Raw genomic sequence first — 20,795 nt, forward strand, 5'->3', positions numbered from 1 at the left:
TTTAGAGCTTAGGTCTTGTGGTAATTTCTTACCTATATTTATTAATAAACCTTTATTAAACTTGTAATTAAACAATGAAGTTCAATAACTAACTCAATAAAATTGTAAAATGTAAAAAACTAAATAATCAAAGAAGAAGAAAAAATCAAATTAAATTTGAATAACTATTTAGAGGCTAATTTTAGATAATTATTTTATTAAATAAATTTGAATAAAATAAAATTTGATTAGGCTGGCCTAGTTTACACCCTTACAAAATGGCGAAGCTAAATTTTACTTCAAAAAATAATCTAAAGTATTGAAAGGGTTTTGAAAATAAAAATAAAGAAATAAAGGCGGCAAAAGTCAAATTTTTTATTTCCACTGATCCATCCACGTGGCAAAAAGTGATTTGGCTCCTCCTAAACATAGAGCAAAATGCAAATAGATAATTAAATCATATTATGCAACGGCATCCTAAATGGATGAGTATTTTTTTTTCATGGAAAATAAACTCACTAGAATCAATTTTTGGATAATCATGTATAATCTTGATTATATGATTATCTAATAATCACATAATCAAAATTATAAGGAATAAAATATAACCAAATATTATTTGATTTAATTTAAGTAATATAACAAAAATTTATTTGTTTGAAGATTTTAATAAATAACCTAATTTAATATTTTACTATATTACCCTTAGTTATAATACCAACTATACATAATAATAATAATAATAATAATAATAATAATAATATTATTATTATTATTATTATTATTTAAATTCTACATTTTTTTTTTACTTTTTTCATGTTTTTCTTTATTTTTATATATATATATATTTTTTTATTTTTTAGTATTTTTTTTACTTTTTAAACTTTTTTATTTTTTTAAATTTTTTGTTTTTTATTTTAATTATTTTATTTATTTTTTTACGTTTTTTAAAACTTTTTTTAATGTTTTTTTTACATTTTTATATTTTTTTAATGTTTTTAACCTTTTTTTATTATTTTTTATTTTTTAAAATTTTTTATTTTAAAGTTTTTTCTATTTTTCTCTTTTTTAAAAAATTTTTTATGCTTTTTATATTTTTTTATTTTTTAAAAGTTTTTTACAATTTTTTATTTTTTATAAAAAAAATTACCTTGTTTTTAGTTTTTTTTTTATTTTTTTCTTTACGTTTTTCTTTTTTGTCATATTTTTCTCTTATCCGAGGATATTTTGGGTAAAAAAAATTTGTTAACCTCGAAATCAAGAAAAACCTCAGTTTTCCGAGATTTTTTTATTCCTGGTTACATGCCCCTTTTACTGACATATCGGACATGAAACATTACTTGAGAATCATCGATTACCTAAACTAAACAGAGATTTTGTTGATAATCTTAAATGAATAATCAAATTTATCAAAAATAATTTCCAACCAAATACACTATTTGAATTATTCTCACTGTCATCAAATGTAAAGAAGCGACGTGAATTATTCACTCCCTCTCTCTAATTTATACAAGTCCTAATTAACAACTATGAGAGTCAATCCAACAGTAGCTGATCCAAAAAAAACCGACCCAAGAGGAGTCAACCTAAACCGATCGAATAGGAGTCGACCTGCTGGAGGTGCTATGCTCCAATAAACCAAAGAGGTAGGCCATCCCTTGATCTCAACTAAATCATATATGATTTCTAATGAATATGTTTAAATTAATATTAGTTTGACAATATTTCGATGACATAATTTTGCATCAAATTGAAATATTTTTGTCTCTGCTAATTCAGTTGACACCTAGAATATTGCAATGTAAAGAATAATCTAAACAATTCCTTGATTTATTTATTTAGAAGGCAATCGTATCTTTCTTAGAGAAAAGAAAAGCTTAGATTTTAAGTTTATCAATCTTGGGGAATCATACCATCTATGAGTATAATCAAAGAGAGAGATAACTGAGAATAATAAGAAAAATAAATGAGAAAATTATATTTTTAGTCCTGTAATTTACATTTTTTTTCAATTTTAATCTTGTTATGAGTTAATTTACGTTCTTAGTCCTATAACTTGTAATATTTTTCAATTTCAATCCTTTTTCCTCTAAAATTAAAATTTGTCAATAGAAAATGTCTAGTTTATGGTTGGAATATAAAAAGTCATAAAAAATTAAAACCCCTAAATTCAATTTACAACTCATCATTTTCCGTTGAAAAATTTCAATTTTAGAGGAAAAAGGATTGAAATTGAAAAATATTACAAGTTACAGGACTATAAGTTACTGGATTAAAAATATAATTTTTTCAAAATAAATAGATAGAAAGATATATTGTATTCATTTTTATCTATAACCATTATTATTGATATACTATTTAAAGAGAAATAATGATAAATAAAAATTCTTAATTTATAGGATCATGATAAATATAAATAAATATACATCCTTAATTTGCGGGATTAAATACAGCACTAAACATTTGGAGATAATTGTAAACCTAATCCGGAATCCTTAAAATCATGGGAAGTATATCCCTTAACACTGACTGACAAAGCTAGTCCAGTTCTATTCCGCAAAGGGCAATAATCCAATTTGCATCAGTAGCTCGACATGAATATTGGTTGAATGCTAACGACGAAGTTACCATTCTTAATGTGAAGGTTTTCTCGTTCCAAACTGCCCTTTAGTTGTGCAACCACATTCTCCATACTCGGCCTTGCTTGGGGTGCTTGTGATAAGCATCCTAATGTCATCAATCGACTATTGATCAATGAGTCAAGTTTGTAGTAGGGTTCAGAACATCATGTTTGCTACTACAGTGCCTTCGTCAATTGTTTTAACTCATCAATCCACTCCAAACTTTTTATTTGCTACTATAGGATCATTAGTCAATTGCTTAAATTCATCAATCAATTGTTATTGTAGCACTGAAATTGTTCACAATCCTTGTAACACAGTTTCTTTTCACAATCGATTGACACCGATCACAGTCGATTGATTCATTGTTCATGGTGCTGAAAACTCCTCAAACTCCAAATTTGAAATTTAAGATTGATCAGTCGATTGATACACCCTATCAATTGATTGATAATTCTATTCAGCTTTTCCAATGTTGAATTCTTGTCTTGCTTAACTGGTTTACCTTAACCTACCATGACTTTCTTTGTTAAACATCCGGCCAACCTTAACTTATCGAAACTTTTCATTACCCAACATCAAGTCAACCTTGATATGTCGGGATTTTGCCATTGCCAAACATCCAATCTCCTTTGACCTATTTGGACTCTAGTATCATGCCTAACATCCGATCAGTCAAGACCTATTACATCTAGGCATCTGATCAGTCAAGACCTATTACATCTGATCACCTTAACTTGTAAGAACTTCCAACATCCAATCAATCTTGACTTGCCAAAATTTTTCGCTTGTCAACTCCCTGTTAAACTTCTGATCGCCAAATATCCAATCAACCATTGACTCACCTGAACTTCTCCACTGTCAAACATCTGATCACTCGATCCAACTAACATATTGATAAAACATCAAAACTCAGCTCGAGTCAACTCAAACATGATCTCCTTCGTCATAGATCAATTGGACCAATAATTCTTTTTGATCAAGTCGACCATAGAAACCAGGACACAGAGACAGAGGTAGACCAATTCAAACCCGAGATTTGTGTTTGAAAACACTAGCTCCCACAAGTCTCAATTTCTGAATTTGAATGATCTTAGGTATCAAAAATGCTAAAACAAAGTATTGATGAGGATCAGCTCCACTAAACATTATTGCCAAGGATTGAGGAACTTGTATCTTAATATAAGGAGCAAGAAAAACTAGGGATTTTTTTTCTGTAACAAAGAGATGACGTTGTCAAAAAATACAAGATGCTTGTTTCAAGATGAAATATAATTACAATAATTTTTACCATAGAAAATAAAAGTATCATCTACAGTCCAACTATTATTTTCCATTCACACAAGTAATAACATGTAAAAAGCTACACAATAATGAATTTGAAGCAAAAGACATTTTGAAACTTAACAACCATTATGACATAGTTTTACGAAGGAAGAGTCGAGCATACTCTTTTTTATCTCGCCGTTGGTCCAGAAATCTCAATCATTCTAGACACACCTATCTCAGGAGCACTGTTCAGGCTCACATTGTTTACTTCTGAGTATGAATTCTCACTGCGTGTGAATGTGTTCACAGTATTATCTTGAGAGTTCTCTAGTTCTAAACTCTCTTTTAGCTGCATCACAACTTCTATCATGTTTGGCCGTTGTTGGGACCTTTGTGCAGTGCATTTCAACGCGATATCAGCACACTTCCAGACACAATTTGTGTCATACTCTCCTTCCAATCTAGGATCTACAACATCCTCAATGTTTCCTCTGGCAAGCCTTTGGAGCACCCATTGAGTTAGGAGTACATTTTCTGTACCTGTAACTATTGGAGGTAGCCCAGTGATCAGTTCCAAAAGAACCACTCCGAAACTATATACATCACTTTGCTCGCTAAGCTGGGAGGTATTGTAATACCTGACAAGCGATACAACGAATTTCCAATCATAAATTTTGCACAAAAATAAACGTAGAATGAAAATTTAACTACGCTTTAGTTGAAGTTGATTGCTTCATTGTAGTCATTATACAGAGAAATAATCACTAGTTAAGTAGATTAGCTGTGGAGACATGGTTGGATATGGCCTGTGATTTTCACAATGTGCATACGCTTGCTGTTATTCAACAAAATGTATCTATAGTCTAAAATATGCAAGACAAATGATTTAAACTTTGAGTGATAATCCAAATACCACTACTACTACCCTATAAATCTTAGAACTCATGATTCCTCTTAGTCTAACTTTATGTATTTTCTATTAATCTATTTATTCAAATTGGTTTTCCTACTTATTGCTACAACTACAGATGTTTTCAATGGTTGCATTTCATTCCTGGATGTGAAAAACATATATATCATGAACCAAATCTTCTTTCCTTCATTTAAAAAAAAAAGGTAAATAGTCCAAGCACGCAAGGAGATGGATAGTTATATTAAACATGGATCTCGAAATGAGATGTTCCATGATAATGAAACTTTTTTGTTTGTAAGTTAGATTGTTTTGATACCTTGGTTACTATCTTTCTACTAGGTATAGCTAGATGCTTGCTTGAAACAACTAAATGAATGAAAAATAATAACATACTCAGGATCAAGGTATCCAGGAGTTCCCATCACCACAGTGGATATGTGACTGTTCGTCTCACTTAGAAAAGCTTTCGAAAGCCCAAAATCTGCTAACTTAGCTTCTAGAGTTTCACTCAAAAGGATATTTCCTGACTTCACATCTCTATGAACTAATGGTGGTTTGCATCCTTTGTGCAAATACTCTAGCCCTGCAATACAACTTAATAAATGTAATACTTGACTCCAATGAATGGCCTGGAAATCAGGCAAGCGATATTAATACTTGACAATTCACATTATTCCAAACCTCGTGCAGAGTCAATTGCCATCTGAAGACGTTGCCTCCAACTTAAAGCCCTAGCACTGTTTGCCCTGCCTGCATCATGGCAAATTAACAAACCATCAGCATTCGGTAGGGAAAACAATAAGTTCCATGAAGTAAAGATTGCTTTGTATAAGTAATAGCGTTGTTACTATGTTGGTCAATAGTGTCTGGCAAAACATTGTAAGATAAATAATGAATTTTTAGACATCATCATTATCCCTTTGGTACTCTCAGTTGCATTCAACTTGAAAGAAAACAATAAATTAATTTTATAATTAAAAATTTACTTGTTCAGAGCAACAATCAAATAAGAATACACTTGTAAGTCCTTGAAAAGATTCATTAACCATGTGTTGACAGGAGAATATATCTTTAAATAGTTAGATCATAATCTGAATCTAATTCAAGTCACCTGACTGTCATGCATGCTATAAAGCAAATGATATTATGAAAGGAACCAATTATTAGATAATGATATTCAATGTAGTTCCAAACCTCGCAGATGATCTTGTAGTGTTCCTTGAGACATAAACTCATAGACAAGGGCCAAATGATTTACTTCATTGCAATAGCCAACCAAAGAAACTAAATTCCGATGATGAACCCTAGTCAAGTGTTGGGCCTGAAAAAACCATAATCAGTGATGTTTATGAACTAGAAACATCAAGATCCAAACTAAATTAAAGAAACAGAAATGAATGGGGCGGTTAATATTCTGTAGGATCTGACTAGTCACGGACAGGACATAATTATTCAAGATACTATTAATACATGTTTGAAAGAATAATAAAATTTTATCGGCTCCTGATTTTTTTTTTGTGTAAAATATACGAGTTTATACATTCATTCCCTCTCCCCGTCTTTGGTTATACAAAATCTCCCAATGGAATCACATTCAACAACCATTTCCAACTAATTAAATTGAGCCATCCACATATGTATAAGATTTATTTACCTCAGCAAGAAACTCTTTAGTTCCTTGTGATGATGATTGTGATAGCAATTTGACCGCAACTTGAGTACCGTCTTCCAAATGTCCATGGAAAACAGACCCAAATCCTCCTTTGCCTAGGATCTTTTGAAAGTTATTAGTGATGTTCTGTAATTCCATGTATGTGAATTGGCGATTTTCAAGCTGCAATGCATTATCTGTTTGCTTTTGGAAACCATTCTGTGGATCCACTGAGCCGCCTCTTTTCAAACCTTTCAAGTTTCAAAAAAAGAATAAGATTGTTAAATGCATGTTAGAAAATGGATGACGGTCTACTATTACAAAACAATTGCAAGAGTTTGTCACGGAAATATCACCTTGTGTTTTCCTCACTCTCCAAACTATGGCTATCAGCGCAAGAAGTATTAACACCGGAAATATACAAAGAATCACGACCACCGGTGTTGATATTTTCTTCTTTTTTGGTGCAGGCATCACATTGCACGATGTATCATTGTTACAAAGATGTGGATTCCCATCCAGTCTGCATGAGATTATAACTTGCTTAATGGTTAAAGATATGTATGAAGTTATGAAGAACTCTCCAACCAAAAAAGGAAAGAAGCAGGCCAAGTCGAGGACAAATTGAACAAACTTTAATGCCAAATTAACAGCTAAGCTAAACTCATAATATTTCACAACTCCTTGCCTAGATCTCTTTAATGATTAAGCAAGCACTTTCATATTATGAATCCTTAAAGAAAAAGGGAAGGACCTAAACTTAAAATTAACACAAACCTTAAGGTAAGTAACCCGTTTTGTGCCATTTCAAGGAGGTTCGAAGGAACTGATCCATTTAACTGGTTGCCTCTCAAATCACTGCAAGCAATCATGAAATGTTAAACCATTGTCTACCTTTTCAATAAAGTGAAAAAAGGATCAAGAACTATGCTTACAGTAGTTTAAGAGAACTTAAGTTTACTAGAGCACCAGGTATTGGCCCCGTTAAATTGTTGTAAGACAAGTCCCTGAAAATAAAAGTGATTAAAAAACAATTGTTAGCTGATAATTCCTTCCGTGGTTTCACAACCAATGCTTGCATGGCTTGGCATTGACCCCAACAATCCAAGACTGCTTGACTGTTTGCCATATTCAATGAAAACCGAAAGGAAAAAAAAAAAAGAAAACAAATAGCAACCAATGAGTAGCCTTACAAGTATTGCAGTGCACTAAGACTGGCAATAGATTTGGATATTTCCCCAGTCAACCCACATGATGACAGGTTCCTGTAGAACAATAGTGACCAATAAGAATATTACAGAATTTCCAAACGGTTGGTCCTGGTATTTCTTGATCAATAGTTTGAGTTAGATGAGACTGTAGAACTCACAAAGAAGTGACTCTTGGAGAATTTGAGAAGCTATAAGTACAATTTAGTCCATCCCAAACAAAAGCATTAGGGGAACATGGATCTCCCATCCAATTCCTCTGGATCCGATACCCTTCCTTGATCGCTGTCATGGCATCAACTGTAAAAAAGAGAAAAATAATCAACAATATAAGCTAATGACATTGCTCAGAAGAAAAAAACAATAGAAAACAAAACTACTGGCATGTGACCGGACTAAGTATCTCAGCAGAAGAGTCCATTGAATAATCCGCACTAAAATACCCAACAATAATAATATCAGTAGAGTCCATTGAAATAAAGATCAATCTAATTATGTACCTTCCAATCCCAACACTCGTTTCAATCTATGGTTTTCAAGCTAATGTTTTTTTTCTCTTTATTCTGATTTCTTTTGATTCTTTTCCAATACCAATTATCATAATTAAGTTTTTTTTTTCTGATAGACATATCAAATTTAGGAAAATTTGAACAACTTAAAATAAAGGTTTGAGCTTCTCGTGAGCATCTAAAGCTACATTCTTAGTGCAAATTAATCTGCCTTCGCCCTTTCAGGAACATTCTATTGAACAATTGATGGGCAAGATATTCCTCCCTGTTACACTGCAACAGAGACAAGTGGAGAAAAAAAAGAACGAAAGCGGCTACATACCATCTCCAGCATCCGAGGGTACGGAGGTGTTGCTCATGGTCACGTATAGCTCGAAGGCATTGAGGATGGGCGGGAGAGTTGAGGTGCTAAGAGCCACGAGGGAGATGTTATAGGTTGGGAACGAAATGGGCAGGTGGCTGTAGACGGAGTCCGATTTGAGGTAATCGGGGGCCATTATATCCCCCAGCAACTGGAATCCATTCACGTAGATGTTGAACTGCCGCGATAGATTGGTACCGGAGAGGTCAAAGATCTCGGATATGTGGAGGATGGGGAAGAACTGGTTGACGTCGCCCGGGAAGGGATCCCATGGAAGGACGATGCTGGAGGAGTTGATGGGGGTGACGGCGGTCTGCATGACGACGGAGGGAACTTGGAAGGAGCCCTGGGGAAGGTTTCGGACGGTGGAGTTGGTGGAGACGTCGTTCCAGTTCCACCCCGAGGAGCTAAATGGCGTCCACACCCGATCGATCGGGTCTTTCGGATACCTTGACAAGGAAGAGCGAAATGAGTAAACAAATTAAAAGAATATTCTTTATTATATAAGTATATAATTAAAAAATATTTTTTTAAAAAAAAAATAAAAACCTGATTACGTCAGACTCCTCTCCCATGTTGTACCGGGAGGACAGAACCAAACTCTGCAGCTCGTTCGCCATCGGGTACAGTCTGTCCATCAGCGGCCGCAAGTCGATCCCCGAGATGAACGGCGTCCCCATGCCGGTGTTCACCAGGCACACCGACAAATACCTAAAAGAAAGCGATCGCATTTGATGATTATTCACTCGATAGTTTATTCTTGGTTTTACCTACTGAACTATACCCGGAGGTGGCCACCACAATGGTCTCTGGCTTGTAGGCTGACTCCGCGGTGGTCACGTTCACCCTGTCCCAGTAGTTGACGCCGAGGTGGAGGTCGAAGGACTGCGGCTGTCCGCTTAGCCCGTCGTAGTTGCCGTAGAAGAACCACGCCCGGAGGAGGTACTTGGACCCTCGCACCACCGCCGGCGACCCGATGGTGTAGCAGTTGCGGGTTCCATTGGGGAAGGCTCGGAGGGTGAGGTACCGCCGGGGCTTGACGTCGCCCACGTAGGCGACGGAGATGTTGCGGTTGACGCCGGTGTCGATGAAGCCGGCGTCGGAGACGTAGGAGATGTTGGAGAGGGGGTCGACGTAGGACGAACCGGGCTCGATGCCACAGTCGATGGAGAGGAAGCCGAGGGCGTCGGTGGACTGAGATCGAGCTCCGGCGGAGGCCATGGCGAAGGAGAGGAGAATCGGCCACCAAAATCTGGGATCCATCTTCTTCTTCTTCTGCTCCTTTAGGTATGCGATCGCCATGGCAGGGCAGAGCCTTCTACACATCAATGCGATTCCGGTCTGGCGTTTTATACACCGTTGAGTGTCTCGTAGGTTTTTAATTCACTCCCCGTTGTTTCTCTTGTTACAAATGAGTCCCCAACTTCTAAATTCCTCGAACTGCACCCTCCCCTAAGTTTGATGTTTAATTTAATAAAAATATTTATTTTTATTTAATATATATAACATCGATTAAATAAATCAATTTATATATATTTAACTCATTCAATATAAATTAAGATTATAAACTATTCATAAATAATATACATGAATGCCCCTTAACAATGGTGAAGTTAAATTTTACTTTGAAAAATAATGAAAATATTGAGAGGGCTGTGAAAAATAAAAAATAAAGGTGGCAAAATCAAATTTTTTTTATTTCCACTCACCCAACCACGAGTCCATGACACAGACACGGTTGACTTCAATTTTGAAGAAAATAAAACTTGGTTCGGCTTATCTAGTTTTAGTCTTACAAATGAAGTTGAATTTTACTTTGAAAATAATCGAGGCCTTTGAAAATAAAAATAAATGTGACAAAAATCAAATTTTTATTTCCACTCACCCAACCACGAGTCCGTGAAAAATTTACAGAGAGCGAATTGAAATTTTCGCTTTGATCTCATTTCCTACTCCGAACAAGATACAGCATTTACCACGTACCGGCGCACGCCAGGCGCGTGATCGGCCAGTCGAATGACTTTCCAGCTGTGCACGCTGTCAACCGCAGATTGTAAATCTCCTCAACGACCGGGCACTGGCCGACTTGGGGTGGACTCAACTAGAGCGCGGGAGATCCCAGCGGACGTACGCGCACATGCCGATTTGCACGACGCCCACGCTTTGACTTCATAAACCACAAAAGTCAACTCGTCGCCGTATAAGCTAATAAGTGCAGTGCTTCTCCTCCCTTCCAGTTTGACCAAAATTTGTGCTTGGCACCGTCGGAAGCTTGAATTGATCACACTGTCCAAAATGTCTTCATCAAGAATCATTTAAACTTTGCGGATTTCTTCCGAACGGACAGTCAATTAGGACATAATAATACTATTATCATAAAATTTAGAGATCAAAGCTTAACTGGTAGTCGTATGTATTTCTAATCTTTTTCTATACTATTCAACTATCTAAGTCTAATAGTCACTTATAATTTATTTTTTCTGTATTAATCTAGGAATTAACTGAGGGAAGCCTTGTGAGTGAATGAATCGCTTTTTGCCATCGTTTAAAATTTTGCAATTGAAGGGTGTCGAGGCTACGATGAGCGAAAGGTGCGTCAAGTTGTCACCTAGATATTCACAGTTCGATTCTTACCTATAACATATTTATAGAAATTTTTCCTCTAAATAAAACATGTAGCTATAAGATATTGGACTCTGAGCTATCCATTATGAGTATTTTTTTGATTTATTTTAATGATCAAATCATCCCAGATTCAATATTACTTAGATCATCAATTTTTTTATTTAAAACTTCGACGTTAATATTTAAAGTATTTATTTGTAATAATTTTTAAGATCAATTCGTAAAAAAAAACTTTATCAGATGTCTAACATCTTCTATACATTTTTTTTAATTACAGTAAAAAATAAAAAATAATAATAATAAAGCTCTCATTTTAACGGTCATATTTAAAACTCCAGGTTGATTTTATGGTGATAAAAAAATGAATACGCTGGCTCCTAATGTTACCGTCAATTCATCTCAGAATCAACACAGAAGAAGTAAATCACAGACGACTACTAATCTTTGAAATGATGACTAACACATAAGGGGAGGTATTTACCTCAACTTTGTCGAGATTTGAACCCCAGACCTCATGATGATAATATTTTATACGCTAACCACTAGACCGTCCCTGGAAAACATCAAATTGACTTTTATGCCATTACATTTGATCAATCACGGATTGGTATCACGTCGTGAACAGCTAATAAATATTATTTTAATTAAATATTAGTTTGATAACATAATTTTGCATCAAACTGAAATATATTTTTTTGCAATGTAAAGAATAATCTAAACAATTCCTTGATTTATTTATTTAGAAGACAGTATTCCTTACATCGTATCTTTCTTAGAGAAAAGAAGAAGATCAACTCTAGATTTTAAGTTTAACAATCTCGGAGGAATCATACAAGCTATGAGTATAATCAAGGATCGAGGTAACTGACAAAGACAGCGACAGTTCTGTACTTCAAGGGGCAATAATCTGGTTTACATCTAGTAGCTCGACGTGAACATCGACTGACTGCTAGCGACAGAGTTACCGTTCTTAATACGAAGGTTCTCTAGTTCCAAGCTGCTCTTCAGCTGTGCAACCACATTCCCCATGGTCGGCCTTGCTTGGGGTGCTCTTGCCAGGCATCCTAGTGCGGTATCGATGCACTTCCAGACAGAATTCACATCGTACTCATTGTGCAGTCTTGGATCAACAACGTCCTCTACGTTTCCTCGGGTGAGCCTTTGGCGGACCCATACTGAGATGTGTGCCTTATCTGCGCTGGTTACGATTGGAGCTTGCCCGGTCACCAGCTCCAAAATGACCACCCCAAAGCTATAAACATCACTTTTGCTACTGAGCTGGCTGGTAACGTGGTACCTGAGTGAGTTAATAAGAATTACGACTTCATACGCGAAATGAAACGAGAGGTACTGAGCAAATTAAAAAATTGTGTTAGGAAAAGCATCTGTTTCTCAGGAGAACAAGAGAAGCGAGAAGGCAAGTACTCTGGATCCAAGTATCCTGCTGTTCCCATCACTATGGTCAATATATGAGTGTCTGCCTCGCTTAAAGTCTTTGATATTCCAAAATCTGATATCTTTGCCTCGAACCTTTCGCTCAGGAGTATATTTGCTGTCTTGACATCTCTGTGAATGATAGGTGGTTTGCAGGCCGTGTGCAGATACTCCAGTCCTAAACATCACCAGAAGTTAGAACCTATGAAAAATGATGGCCATAGATTGACCGGAGCAACGAACTTGGAAAGCACACAGATACGTTGTGCTAGAACCAAACCTTGTGCAGATTCAACTGCAATCTGGAGACGCTGCTGCCAACTTAAAGATGTCATGTTCTGTGTTCTTCCTGCGGTTTGAGTATGAGAGCAACTTATCGATACTTGTTCTATATTTGAGAAATATCAGACCAGTGCATAAAGAGCCTTTTAGATAATTGACTATCATTGTCATTCTTCATATAACAGATAATTCCAGTATGATCTGGCCCGTATCCAAAAAAAAATAGATCAAAAATATTTGAAAACAATTACTACTGGGGATGGTAATCTGATTGAAATATGGTGAAAATGGCCATGAGAATTGGAAACTCGGAGAGACAATATTAAGATGATTATGAATGTTTTGGGAGGGAATTGAAATACTAGAGAATAAATTTAGATGATGATTAAAGTTTAACCTTCATCAATAACTAACTAACTAACTCAGTTGTTATATTTGTTGTAAATTAACTTCATATTATGGACACACCTAAATCCTTCTTAAGTAAAAAAAGCACCTGAACTTTGAATGTGAACTACAGGAAGTAAAATTCATTAAATATTAATCCAGCATAATTAATCACATTATCACAACAGTTCTATGTAGATGAAGATTCATGAATTTTAGTAGTAGTGACCGACTTTGAATGTGATCTACAGGAAGTAAAATTCATTAAATACTAATCCAGCATAATTAATCACATTATCACAACAGTTCCATGTAGATGACGATTCATGAATTTTAGTAGTAGTGACTGACTGGTAAGTGCCCTAGAGTCTGATTGAGATGTGCTAGCATGAACATATTCATAGAATACAAGTTAGTTAAAGTTTCAAACCTTTCAAATGATCTCGTACAGTTCCTTGGGCCATATACTCATATACGAGTCCCATATAGTTTCCATCCTTGCAGTAGCCAACCATAGAAACTAAATTTCTGTGATGAACCCTCAACAGAAACTGGGCCTATTAAAACAATAGGAAAAAGAAGAAAACAGGTCACGACATCCCTCAAATAAAAATGTTTACACAGAACAAACGCAAATGAGGGAGGGACGGAATATAAAATGATATAGTCTCTACCATCCGAAAGTTCAGAAGTTGAGAATACAAGAGCATTTCAAGGTTTGGGTAGATTTACTGATGTCGAGTTTTAAAATATATGATATCTAGCTAATATGAAAAAAGGATTAAATTCTATTACCTCAGAAAGAAATTCCATAGGTCCTTGAGGTGCTGCTTCAGATCTCATCTTCACTGCCACTTCAAGACCATCTTTTAAGCACCCATAGTAGACAGTCCCAAATCCTCCTTCACCAAGGACTCTGTTGAAATTATTTGTTATATCCTTCAACTCCAAGTACGTGAATTGGCGATTCTCAAATTGCAGTGGGCTGCTTTGGACCTCTTGGTGCTTCTGTATTTCGTTGAAGATAGGTCGTTTTTGTTGGTTTACAGGATTACCAATCCCATATCCTTTCAAGTACAGTATCATCAAATCAAAGAAGATGAATTAGAGAGCTATTTGATTTATAAGTGCATCTGAGACTAAGGCTGGAAATGGCATAGCATTTGCATTTCAAAAATGAATTAGAAAATGCACTGTGGTAAAATGCATTGTCTAAAAGTAGTTTAATGTTTGATGATCTAAATCTACATTTGGTAAAGCTATACTCAAAAAGCTTCTTTTTTTTTCCTTATAAGTAAAATAATGATAATATAATAAATAATAAGAATAATATGTACTATTGTTTTTTTTCAAAATAATAATAATAATAATATCTTTACATCTCAACTTCTCAGCTTTTTACTCATATGGAATATAAAATTAACTTTTATGTATAGCTATTATCTTAAAATATAAATATCTTGGTGATTAAATTATTATTTTTTTATAAAAATATTATAGTATGATTTTATATTTATAATAAAACATTAAAAATACTATTTCTTGGACTTATAAATCATAATGTTTTTAGTACAATTACTTATTAGCACATAATTATTAATGCAATATTTTAATACTTCATAATCCATATTGAATATTTTTAATTTACTAAAATAATATTTATTTAATTAATGCAATATTACTTCAATTATTTATTTTTATACATTATTACCCAACAAACAATATAATTAACTAATAATATTTTAAATATTTTATGTTTATCATGTAAGTAAAAATAATAACCTTTTAGTTTCTTAACAAAAAGTTAATTTAAACATTGATTTTTTAAATAATATATATTATGTTACAACATACCGTAAAATTAAAATTTTTATTATTTTCATAATATTAATATTTGTTAAATATTGTATTATTTATCTAATTATATTAGTTTTGGAAGTATATAAAAACTACTCGAGAAAATTAGCTTTATAAAGCACTCCCCACTTGGGTTGCAAAAATTGACTTTGGGAAGGTGGTGTTTAAGTAATATCACTTTTCACATTAGTTTATCAAACAACTTTTAAAAATTGCAACAGTTTCACTTCAGAAATGCTTACCCTTTTTCTTTCTGTATCTCCAGACAAGGAATACCACCAAAACTAACATCAGGAGAGGAAGCACACAAAGAGTTACAATTACAGGTGTTGATATCTTCCTCTTTGTTGATGATGCTATTAGCTGACATGAACTTCCATCAGAACAAAGATAAGGATTTCCTTCAAATCTACATTGATTAACATCCAAATCAGTGAACTAAGCCAATTCATTTAAGTAAAATAATGGTAAAATTTAAGCTAAATTTGAAAAAAAAAAAAAAAAAGGAGTTGGTAACAATCAAATCAATGCTGAATTCACTTTCCTAGAAGATTTATGCCGTTATGGCTTTGTAGATTTCATAGAATAAGCATATCATTGCGAATTTGTCTATTATTCGTCAAAAAGTAGAAATGCTTAAGATAGGTGTAGCTCAAATTTCCAAAAGACCTAAATTGCATTCTTCTTATTGTTCATCCTTCCTCTGTTCGCTGCAGGAAGGGAAAATTAAAGTTCTAACCTTTATTATTCTGATAATAAAAAATGAAAGATATGATGATCTGTAAATCAACAAACCTCAATGTGAGCAATTCATTTTGTGCTTCTGCAAGAAGTTCAGAAGGAATGGATCCAGTTAAATTGTTATTAGTCAAATCTCTGCAAAAAAGCCATAAGATGACAACAAAGATTAGTATGAGCACATTTAATGATTAAAACAAAATTATAAGGAGAATGCTTACAGGAGTTTGAGCGAAGATAAACGCCCTAGAAAACCAGGTATTGTCCCTGTTATGTTGTTGTTTGACAAGTCCCTGAAAAATGTTACTAAAAATTCATCATCACTATGTACAGGAAAATGATTGCCTGAGCGGGATATAGCTTATATCCCTTAGCCTGTAGGGATGAAATGCAAATGAAATAATATCCAAATGACTAATATTATAGGTAGAAAGTATCTGTGAACAGGAAATAAGTTAATTTCTACAAGAATATGAGTTTTTGTTCTAGCTGCCCTGATGTGCCTGATACTTCTAATGACATAATCATATCCTGCCTTTTGTTTTGTAACCATGAACACTACATAAGTTTGCAATTCATGATAGCAAATTTTCACCACACTTTTATTCATGTGTAACAAACTGTGGTCTCATACATGTTTGTCACTTGAAAGTGCAGCAAACATGTGATGTTTTAGTGATAAAAATGGTATCTGGATAAGAAAAAAGAGATTGATGGCTTTACTAGATGTTTGACAAAAAATTGAGAGAAGAGAACGGAATCAGAAGCACTTACAAGTACTGGATTTCTCCAAACCTAGCAAATGCAGTATTTATTGTACCAGTTAATCCACTTGAGGACACATTTCTGCAGAATATGTAATGAAGCTAGAATGTTATATCCTTGCCTATTGAAATTGATGAAAACACTAATATGCTAGTTTATTTTAATTTAATTCAGTTAAAGAAAATATACATGCTTGTGATCCTTGGAGGATCAGATAAGCTAAAAGTACAATTTATTCCATCCCAAGCAAACCCTCTTGGAGAACAAGGATCTCCTCTCCAATTTCTTTTGATCTGATACAACTCTTTTATTGTAAGTATGGCATCAACTGGAGAAAACAAATATAAAGCAGAATTATTTTGTCAGTGTCTTAGAAACAGCAAAAAAAGGGAATAAAAGAAACTTAAGATGGATGCAACAAAAAAATAACAGCGAGTCCCAAATATTTGGGCTGTATTAGCCGTGCTGTCAAATAAAGGGTACAAAAGAAACTTATCTAGCATACAACATAAACAACGAACAGTGAGTCGCAAATGGTGTATCAGCAATGTCCATGCACAAGTAACTGTAAACAATTACAACATAATGACTAAAAATATAACATCTCAAATGTGAAACCAGAGTACGCAACTTAGCTTACGAAATACCCTTGCATTATAAACTCAAAACATAAACGGATATTAACAGTGTGGTTTATCTCATTCTCACAACACTAAGTTGGCTTCTTAACTCAATTAATCTTACATTCATAATTCCTTCAAAACAAAATATAGCTTGGGCATAAATGTACCACAAGATTACTTTAGAAGGAACAAAGACTACCAATTAGCTATGTCATTAGATTAAAATGATAGTAGAAGCATCACAACTACTTTAAGCTAAAGAGTAAGTTAAACTAGCATAATATCCCGAATGTGAAGCAATGTTAGCAATTAAACAACCTCATGTGTTTCATAAGCGTTATTTCAAACATCCTGAGGGCACGACAACTCCTGTCATGAATATATCACAGTCGAAGAACATAACTTTATCCCCTAAGGGGAAAGAAAATAAAGTGAAAAGCTTACCATCTTCACTATTCGTTGCCACATTTGAGTCGCCCATCCTGGTCAAGATCTCCATTGCATTGAGGATAGGCGGCAGGGTGGAATTGCTCAGCGCCTGAAGAGTCATGTTGTACTGCTGATATCCGACGATGGGATTGAGGCCGTAGACGTAGTTCTTTAAGAGAAGAGGCGTGTCGAAAGGTTGGTTGTACCAGAGAAAATCGTTGAGGTAAATGTAGAATTGCCTCGACATGTTGCCGGTGAGGGTCAGGAACTCGGAGAAATACAAGACGGCCAAGACCTCGCTGAGATCGCCCGGATCCAACTTCCACGAGTAATAGAGATTGCTGGAGTTCGCGGGGGTCACCGCCGTCTGCATCACCACAGACGGCGCCTCGAAAAAGTCAATAGCGAGGTTGTTAACGGTGCTGTTGGTGGATATCTCGGTCCAGAGGGGGATGTTGATGTAGGAATCCCATAAGCGGTCGTATTTATCGTCGGGATACCTGACGGCGACGGCGACGGCGACGAGGCGAAATCCATCGGAGCAAAAAAACTTTCAATCCGGTAATTTCGGCGTCGGTTAAAAAAAGGATAAATAAATAAAATCTTATTTTTAAAAAATAAATTAAAATTGTTTAAAGCATTTTGATTTTAATAAAAATTTAAAATATATTTTTAAAAGAATATTTTAAATTTCAATTTTCGGTTAATTTACCTGATGATCCCACTGGTGGGTCCCATGTTAAGCCTCTCGAAGACCACCATGGTGCGGGTGGCGTTCACCTCCGGGTAAATGCCGTCGCTCAACGGCCTCACGTCCATCGCCGACACGAACGGCGTCCCCTTCCCCGTGTTCACCAGGCACACCGAGAACGCATCGTCCAGCGCCACCGCCAGCGCCTCCGTCCAGAAGGTCGTCGCTGGGTCCGTCAAGTTGATCGTCTTCCACAGATTCACCCCCAGGTAGAGATCGAACGAGATCGACCGACTGTTCCGCCCGTCGTAGTTCCCGTACATGAACATCGCCCTCAGCAGGTACTTCGACCCTATCGTGATCCCGGTGATGTCGTAGCAGTTGCGGCTGCTGTTCGGGAAGCTTCGCACGTTGAGGAAACTTCTAGCTTGCTGCTCGGTGACGTGTTCCCTCGAGATGTTCGCGTTTACGCCGGTGTCGATGTAGGAGCCGTCGGAGACGTAGGTGAGATTGGTGATTGGATCGCTGTAAGTAGATCCCTCTTCGATCCCGCAGTCGATGCTTATAAACCCTAAAATTAAAAATGGGGGGATTTTCTTTTCTTCTTCGAAGTTTGCATTTTTTAGAGTGGATGCGGTTGGGATACACACCTTGAGTGTCTGGTAACTGGCAGTGAACTTGAACGACGGCAATGGCAGCGAAACCGACGAGGAGACAGCACCAAGCGACAGTCATCTTCTCCAAGATCGGCCGCTTCGCCGCGGAAATTGTCGCCCTCTCCTTTTTCAAGGTGATGATGCTCAACTTGCTTACTTTAGTAGAAATTCTGTGAATGTTAGCTTTGAGAGGTAGACTAGAAGATAGTCATTTCTTCATGCACGCAACAATTTGGAGTCGTTGACCTTGACTTGCTAACGCGCTTGTAGAACAAACAAAACTTCATTTTTGTCAACCATGGACAAGAATCTTTTGAGCAGTTGTGATCATTCACAAAGGATTTTGCAGCTGCTTGGTCACTGGGATTGAACTAAATGAATTCTTTTGTGCCGTAGCCGAAATCTTTGAATTGATCACAAGTTGCAGCAAGAAAAATCCAATAGGACAAGGGTACGGACATAGGAAATGTATCTTGTTATTTCGGCCATAGATTGACTAATTGCATGGTCACAATTAGGCTTGGAATCCTGCACATGGCTGTCGCTGTTGAGTTGAATTATAATGAACCATCCTGGTTGTTAGCCATTAGCAATACGCAATAAGATCTAATAAGATTTGCCAGTTTCTGTTCAAGATTGTGAAGCTGAGAAGATAATTCACGTTGGTTATTTGCTATGCATTCATCAATTGAAGTTTCTGTGTTCCGTTTCCTTGATGTAGCCAAATATTAGAGATTGATATGCATAAGATATATTAACCTAATACTTCTTTAGGAAAAGATTGTACTGACTTTAATTGTAATCAATTAGGAGAATAAACAAGAATTGCTGATTTATGGACACTTAGCTTTTCTCTTTATATAGTTTATCTGCCAGTTCAAATTGATCTTTTTCTGTACTTCATGAGATTGTTGTTGTATGTAGCATAAATAATCAAGTTTGATAACATCACAAAATCTCTATTATTATGGACCTTAAAAAGGCACATGTGGACTTGGCAAAGCAAAATTTAGGGTCAACTTCTTGCGTATTTAAAAATCGAAAATACGAGCTGGAGGATTCACACATCCATTGACTGGTATTTTTTAATTTTTTTTATATTTGCTTGGTAAAGTGAATCAAAAGAAAATTTTGCTACAGAAACAGAGTTAATTTGGTATCCTTTACAAGAAGCGTTTATGTGTAGGCTAAGTGTTGCAATCTAATGTTGGTTTTGCTAATTCTGATCACTTGTCTGATTGCATGGGAGTGGATGTAAATTGCTGCGAGCATCAGGATCATGTTAAAGAACCATTGCAATTCTAAGCTTTCACTCCGTGGGAGATAGAGAAAGCGAAGCTCAGCCGCGTAATCGCCTTGCTGATTTCCTTCAGAAGAAAAAAAAAACTCAAATGCTCGGGTATTCAAGCCATCTTCCCCAAACGGGCATTTATTTTCATGATCTTCAAGAGCTCTTGATTGCTGTGTTGACTGAACACTCTTTATTGCCGACCATACTTTGAACTGCATTTTCTATAGTTGACTTCTAGATCAGTTTTTTTGAAAATTTTAATAAAATCTTGACGAGCTGTTGGAGTGCTGAAGTCAATGATTTCCCATTTTGACTAAGAGATTGTGTTGTAATTTGAACATATTAAAATCAGCATCATAAAGGATGCATGACCAATACAATGTGGCATTGTCAGTTCAATAGGCCACCAAAATAAATGAATAAATGGGGAAGTTCAAATGAATCGTAACAGACGTCCGGCCACAAGTTTTTTAAATATTGATAGGAAGAGAGAGAGAGAGAGAGGT

At 35.4% G+C, this 20,795-nt stretch overlaps 2 protein-coding genes and 1 long non-coding RNA gene across 4 annotated transcripts; 1 reads left to right on the plus strand and 2 right to left on the minus strand.

Moving 5' to 3' along the window:
- Positions 1-3,833: 3,833 nt before the first annotated feature.
- LOC122047796 (probable LRR receptor-like serine/threonine-protein kinase At1g05700) lies at positions 3,834-9,814 on the minus strand. Its single transcript, XM_042609273.1, has 13 exons — positions 9,296-9,814; positions 9,061-9,222; positions 8,473-8,960; positions 7,803-7,941; positions 7,627-7,698; positions 7,369-7,440; positions 7,211-7,291; positions 6,790-6,956; positions 6,437-6,684; positions 5,977-6,103; positions 5,464-5,532; positions 5,176-5,365; positions 3,834-4,507 (listed from the first exon to the last, which is right to left on the minus strand). The coding sequence occupies exons 1-13, from the start codon at positions 9,811-9,813 to the stop codon at positions 4,057-4,059; spliced, it is 2,784 nt and encodes a 927-aa protein (XP_042465207.1). The 5' UTR covers position 9,814; the 3' UTR covers positions 3,834-4,056.
- A 2,032-nt stretch (positions 9,815-11,846) lies between these two features.
- LOC122047797 (putative leucine-rich repeat receptor-like protein kinase At2g19210) lies at positions 11,847-19,124 on the minus strand. Its single transcript, XM_042609274.1, has 13 exons — positions 18,993-19,124; positions 18,364-18,913; positions 17,667-18,151; positions 16,789-16,927; positions 16,609-16,680; positions 16,056-16,127; positions 15,892-15,972; positions 15,339-15,505; positions 14,035-14,306; positions 13,670-13,796; positions 12,851-12,919; positions 12,562-12,748; positions 11,847-12,433 (listed from the first exon to the last, which is right to left on the minus strand). The coding sequence occupies exons 1-13, from the start codon at positions 19,075-19,077 to the stop codon at positions 12,055-12,057; spliced, it is 2,685 nt and encodes an 894-aa protein (XP_042465208.1). The 5' UTR covers positions 19,078-19,124; the 3' UTR covers positions 11,847-12,054.
- Positions 18,471-20,606, plus strand: LOC122047798. 2 transcript variants are annotated; one of them, XR_006130662.1, is made up of 3 exons: positions 18,471-18,611; positions 18,684-18,869; positions 18,955-20,606. It is a non-coding gene; the product is annotated as an uncharacterized LOC122047798 (long non-coding RNA). The 2 variants fall into 2 exon arrangements; XR_006130663.1 differs by having other exon boundaries at positions 18,684-18,846.
- The last annotated feature ends 189 nt before the right edge of the window (positions 20,607-20,795 follow it).

The sequence above is a fragment of the Zingiber officinale genome, chromosome 2B (assembly GCF_018446385.1).
Source record: "Zingiber officinale cultivar Zhangliang chromosome 2B, Zo_v1.1, whole genome shotgun sequence".
NCBI lineage: Eukaryota > Viridiplantae > Streptophyta > Magnoliopsida > Zingiberales > Zingiberaceae > Zingiber > Zingiber officinale.

Coding starts and splice junctions, on each gene's coding strand:
- LOC122047797 (XM_042609274.1), bottom strand. CDS start 19,077: ATGACTGTCGCTTGGTGCTGTCTCCTCGTCGGTTTCGCTGCCATTGCC. Junction 16,128..16,608: donor TTTGGAGAAATCCAGTACTT/GTAAGTGCTTCT, acceptor AACATTTTTCAG/GGACTTGTCAAACAACAACA. Junction 12,749..12,850: donor TGCAGTTGAATCTGCACAAG/GTTTGGTTCTAG, acceptor GGTGATGTTTAG/GACTGGAGTATCTGCACACG.
- LOC122047796 (XM_042609273.1), bottom strand. CDS start 9,813: ATGGCGATCGCATACCTAAAGGAGCAGAAGAAGAAGAAGATGGATCCC. Junction 9,223..9,295: donor ATTGTGGTGGCCACCTCCGG/GTATAGTTCAGT, acceptor GCTTTCTTTTAG/GTATTTGTCGGTGTGCCTGG. Junction 8,961..9,060: donor GAGGAGTCTGACGTAATCAG/GTTTTTATTTTT, acceptor TTCCTTGTCAAG/GTATCCGAAAGACCCGATCG.